A 6,169-nucleotide genomic window follows, 5' to 3' on the forward strand; every position below is an offset into this window, starting at 1 on the left:
AGTGCAGGTGAACCTGACAGCATATAGTAACGTGGGGTAAACACCACAATAGATCAACTACTGGTCGCAGTGGGCTCACCCCTACAGGAAAAAAAAACAATGCACTGTGAACTAAATCCACCCAAATTATAATTCAATTCTAACCAACGATTAAAAAGCTAGAGCAATTTTATCATGGACACCCTTTAAATTAACTGTACTTCAAGTGTTGGGAAATTTTCCTAGGCATTGTCAAGTGTATTGAATCGGATCTTTCTACTTTGGTGATAAGAATTATGGTTTCTCAGTGACACTGCCAAATTCCCGGTTTTTCCTTTCCATCCTCAACATTTTTACATTAATGAACTGTACCATATCACTAACTAACTACTTATCAACGCAATGTTGAGCCATAGGGCATATTCGCGGATTAATCTCGCTGTGCGAATTTTGGGTCACAAAATAAATAAAACCAAGTATTTTCGGGCTCAAGTGATCAGTCTTATTCGAGATGCTGTTGAGAAAACGACTTGATGTGCTGGTGCTTCTAGCGTTGGCGGCGTTCTACGTCCAACAGCTGCCAAAAGTTGAAGGTAATCAGATACAGGCCCGAAGCTGTGGAATTCCGCAGAAACCGTTCGAGGAGTTGATCATTCGAGGACGGAATGCCCGTCGAGGGGAGTGGCCTTGGCATGCCGCATTGTACCACAAAAAGAAGAAGTACGTCTGCGGAGGAACCTTGATCAGCGAATCTTACGTGGTAACGGCGGCCCATTGCCTGTACGATGATACCAGTCAACAGTTTGTTGGTTGGTCAGGAATCTTGGTACGTTTAGGGGTCTACCAGCTGGAACGGGCACTTTCTGACACTGCAGTTCAAACACGGTCTGTGGATAGAATCTTCCAGGGTCCTGAATTCAATATCAATTTGCTGATAAATGATATCACGCTGTTGCATCTAAAGGAACCCGTCAGGTTCACCAATTACGTGTACCCGGCCTGTGTCAACCGTCGAGGATTGGTCGGGGCGAACGGAACCACAATCGGTTGGGGTAGAACCGAGGAAAGTGAGCTGGCCACGACACTGAAAATGGCCACAATGTCAGTGATAGATGATATAGATTGCTTGGGAAGCGATCGAGCTCACTTCGGACCAATGCTGAACCAGGGAATGCTGTGTGCCGGGCAAAGAAACGGAACCACAGTTTGCAACGGGGACAGTGGTGGAGGGTTGTTCTTCAACCGCAATGGTGTTTGGTTTTTGGGTGGGATCATTTCGTTTAAAAAGCCAAGACCGAGCGACAACATTTGTGCGACCGATGGCTACGCAGGTTTCACCAATGTGGCCAAATATTTGTCCTGGATGACCAATAAGACGTACATTGATTTCGCGACCGATGACTACATTACCCTGTCATCGAAATCGAAGAATAAACGGCCACTGGTCTTCAACTACCGGAGCAAGGCAGATGAAAGTGAGTAGCTGTAGCATTTGAGAAAAAGAAAGAGGATTATCGCGTTGGGAAAATCCTACGTTGAAATGTGTAGCTAAAATTGGAACATGGCCGATAAGGCCCGAAAGATGCTGACGTATTTAGCAAGTGGTAGCGGTTTTCGTTTGATCAATAGAGCTAGACCGCTAGAGATTCTCTCGTAACAATTCTATATTATCTGAGAGAATACTAAAATTCGTTTTAAAATAATCTTGATTTTATTGGAATACATTAGTTGTGCTATTTTCGTTTCGCACCTTTTTTCATAGTTTTGTGCCTAAAAGTCGGTTCACGGAAAAATGTGTAAATGTGTTTGGAATCTGTCCAGACCAGAGCACATGATGGAAGGTGCAATAATGATTCCATTCTAAGTAAAATTACGTTATCCGTACTAGTTTAGTCTCGATATTTTTTTATGCTTTCCATGAGGTTTTAATCATTCTACCGTTACAGAGTGCGCCGAATATCAGCAAAAAAAGCGGGAAACCACGAGTGTGGAGATGAGCGTGGTCGAAATATATGACGGTGAACATAGGACGTGTCTGGGTAACATTATCAGTCCCCGTTTTCTGCTCAGCACCGACAGGTGCATACATCGCAGAATTGAAGAAGGTTTGTATAGTTTATGAATGCTCTTTTCCGTTAATTCAGTGGAACCTTTTTTCACCAGCCCGGTTGAGTGCCAGATTTCCAACGGAAAACCTCATTGTACCAAGAGTAGACCCGATTTTTCCACCCAACTATCCCTCGCTAGGATTTGCCAAAAGCCCTGTAATGCTGATCGATTTGCGGAAAGACTATGATCAGTGAGAAAATTTCTTTATTCTTTGCTATTAAAGCAAATGTTATTTTAATTTTTGATAATTTCACTTTAGACTACTTCCGTCAATCTCCTGCCTCTGGACGGATACTAACGAAATCACCTTGGAAAGTTTGGCTGGTTTACGATTCCCGACTAAGAAGGACAACAGAATACGGACAAAATTAACGTTAACCGAATCGGATGACGAAACGCAGATGGTGACCTCCAGCCAGTTTCCGTGCGATTACAACAGCATCGTTCTGGGGGTTCGATTGGAGGCGAAAAAACTGGGCGAATCGTTCTACCGAATGGTCGGCCCCTTGGTTAACTGCGAAAATTCTCGCTATGCTCGGCTGGATCCGTTTCTGGACTGGATCACATTGGTAGTGTGGCCCGAAATAAACCAGCTGGAATATGTTGCGCAATACATTCAGAACAACAAGGAACCACTGGAGGAAGCATTTGAAAGGTTGAAGGGCCCAGGGAAGGAGCTTACGACTTACTTTGAAAACAGCAAGAAAGACGTCGATATACTTGGTGATGCACTGCGCTATTATGGACAGAATCCGGGAAGCGTCCATAGAGGGCTTACGGAACTCTCTAATGTTATAAATCAGAACAAAGAAGCCATAATTGACTTTTTACAGAATGTGTTTGGAAGAAATAGATGAGTGCCTGAAAAAAATGTAACACTATTTCAAATTAAAAATCAATGTTAATATGCAGTAGATAACATAATAAAGATTGAGCTAATCAATTCAACTAAACAGCATTTCCAAAACTTTTCGTATGTAATCAATATGTCTACACCGAACATTCTTGCATCTCAATATGTCTTTCGAAAAATATGGTGTTTGGCCTTAAGGCTGTGAATTACATGAATTACACGTTTCCTAATTTTGTCGGTTTCTGAGTTCCTAAAAAATGGCCTTCGTTAAAAACACGAGCCTTCACTCATACTGCAACGGGGCATATAAATAAAAATATAAATTTTTCAGCAGCGTGTATAGCTCACTCTCTCCAGAATGTACTAATAATCAGCGATGTAAAAGAAAAGATTTCGATTCGATCAACGCAACGTCGCAACGTCGCAAGATCTCGGTATGTTACAAACCATGAGCGAACTCAATCCCGTCGGCAGCTGAATCGAGTTGGCATGATGATGGTTGAATACCTACATGCAACATTTTGGGAGTGATGTAGCTCGGAGAAGGATGCTACTCTCTGTGCTCGGACTTGAATAAATTCCTACGTACGCGTCGCTCGCGTAGAGTGAGTGTCACTCTTGCACACGATTGGACCCAATCGCAAGTTGTAACACACCGTGATCGGGAAAACTCGAGACTTGTACACTTTGGGATTTACCTACATCTTGTTGCAACCACTCCCAAAGTTCGGCACTTGTTGGTTAGGTAGGATGGCTAGGATTTGTTTTGCTCTCGAGTTACCCAACCCCCCGTGCCGTGTATGGATAGATACAAAAAGAAACATACGCACGGGCGTTGTTCTATGGGAATTTTTTTTGGAACTTTTTAAATCTTCCCATGTCGTTTGCAAAGTTTCCGTTAAAACTGATGTCGTTTTTTATTCTATTCGGATTTTGTAGTCGTTCCACTTGCCATAGAATGTGTTCAATTTGTATGATGTTAGATTTATTTTGCAAGTTTTGTCAATTTTTAATTTCTTCTGCATTTTGTGCATTTTTGTTGTGCCAGCATGACGTCACAACGTTTGCAACTTTCATATCACACATTAAACAAAAATATACCTCAAAGTTGAGAATTTAATTTGCTGCAATTTGAAATCAAAAGAGTTTTTTTTAACAAATAGTTATCAAAAAATAAGCAAAAGAAATCATAACGTCACAAAGCGCCACTTTTTCTACTTTTCAGTTTTTTAACAAAACCGCATTTTTCTGCTCTTCCATTCGATCAAATTTTAATGACAATTTCAGAAAAGTATCGATTCATCACAATCTCTGTAGTATCCCAAGGTACCATTTCGATAAGGGTTATGGTAAAAAAAGATATTGTATTAAAAAATTAGCTTCTGGTGAGTCAATTACAAAAAAAAAAACACATAAATGATCGTTAGTTGACGCTCATATACCTATTTAAAAGCTTAATAATTGTTTTATGATAACTCTCATCGAAATGCGTTTTTCAGATGAAATATTGTCATAATTAAAGCTTTAAAACATTCAAGTTAAAAGACGGTTGATAAAGTTCAAATTTATTTATTCTTTGTTCATTCCTAACAAAATACACGTAATTCTATACAAACTTCAGGTTTCCGTAGTTTTATCTGGCCCTAATTTTGCATGGAACCCTGTGCTAGTGCCTTCATATTATTGTTTTGTAATACCGTTAAAAGTCTCTCCGTGGGATTCAATTTGAATACGGGGCTCGATTTGGATTTTCTAGTAATATTCTTTGAGTTTGAAATTTCAATAATGAACATTTTAGCGCGGTTTTTCATTCTTATATAGAAGATCATGATCTTTTTGCAAGATTTTTATTCAAGCCACAGATAAGTTATCTGTGGCTGAGATAACTATCTGCAGTCACAACGCTTAAAAATACATACTTTTATCACCGGTTCTAGAACGTGAAGTTGCTGTGGTTATTCTTAATCTAACATCATGCTTAAAAAATGTTCTTTCACAATCATTTTTCTATATTTTTTTATATAGCTAGTTTTTTGACAAAGTTTTGTTTGAAATAAAGAGTAATTGTTGAAATCAGTTAGTATTCATATTAAAGTTCTTAAATTTCAACGACAACAAGCTTAATTCTAAAAAAAAGGTAACTGAATATTTTTTTTATAGAAAATGAAGCTCAAGAAATAGCCTTTCTAGTTGTACAAATTACTTTGATTACAGTTGAGAGGCGCTTGGAATGGATCATTTGTTTACCTGTTGCTATGGTCATAAAACAGAAACTCTTCAACCCCCTTCCCACCCACAATCGGTGGGATTTTTTTTTCAACAATACAGCAATAACACTCCATGTCGCTACGCTGTAGATACATAATTGCGAAAGAATCGAATCCAACGACTAACGAACGAACGACCAAGCAACAAACAACAGAGCAGGATCATTCAAAAAATCATGATTATGAACACCATGATTCGATCCGATCGCAAGTTGTAACACACCGTGATCGGGAAGATTCGGGAGTTGTATCCTTCGAGATTTGTAGCTTGTCGTAACCACGCACAACAAGCCATATAGAAGATATGGGATAGCGTTGCGAGTGCACGCAACAGGATTTTTTCTGTTCTTGCATCTTCGAATCTCTGGTCACTCGTCGCTCTCTGAGATCTCTCCATGCAACATAAGCAGAACGCAGGGCGTCGCCTGCCAGTAGCAATTGGAACGAGTCCGAATGTAGGTCGTTCGCTGCTCAAAATCTTTAGAAGCGATTTTTTTCCATCGCTGCTAATAATATGTACTATGGAACACTGCCAAACCATTTTTTGAACTCAATGTCGTTGATCTCGAGAATTGCTGTATCGCTTGTGACGCCCTGCTACGTGATTTTAATATTTCGATCTCGAAAGGTGCCTTTCCTACCCTTTGAAAAAAAATCATCTGTTTCTGCGATTCAGAAATCTGGAAACGCTAATTGTGAATAGATTTACCGACCAATATCCATTCTTTGCTTTCGCTTTGCTAGTTCAAAGCACTTAAAGTCCTGATCGATACTGCAGTCCCGATACTCACAGGAGTCTCGCACTGATAACCTTAATGAGCTAAGCCAGCTACAAGTAGACTCAATAAATATCGACTTGGCCAAGGCTTTTGATAAAGCTCCAATCTGGTGTACCGCAAAGCAGTCACTTAGGACCGCTTATCTTCGTGCTGTTTATAAACGATATAGCAACATTCTATCA

General features: G+C 39.9%; 1 protein-coding gene across 1 annotated transcript; it reads left to right on the forward strand.

The window, feature by feature from the left end:
* Positions 1 to 490: 490 nt before the first annotated feature.
* On the forward strand, positions 491 to 2,997 carry LOC129759391 (ovochymase-1-like). Its single transcript, XM_055756826.1, has 4 exons — positions 491 to 1,454; positions 1,926 to 2,084; positions 2,143 to 2,278; positions 2,348 to 2,997. The coding sequence occupies exons 1-4, from the start codon at positions 491 to 493 to the stop codon at positions 2,943 to 2,945; spliced, it is 1,857 nt and encodes a 618-aa protein (XP_055612801.1). The 3' UTR covers positions 2,946 to 2,997.
* The last annotated feature ends 3,172 nt before the right edge of the window (positions 2,998 to 6,169 follow it).

Source organism: Uranotaenia lowii, unplaced genomic scaffold, assembly GCF_029784155.1.
Source record: "Uranotaenia lowii strain MFRU-FL unplaced genomic scaffold, ASM2978415v1 HiC_scaffold_148, whole genome shotgun sequence".
NCBI classification, from domain to species: domain Eukaryota; kingdom Metazoa; phylum Arthropoda; class Insecta; order Diptera; family Culicidae; genus Uranotaenia; species Uranotaenia lowii.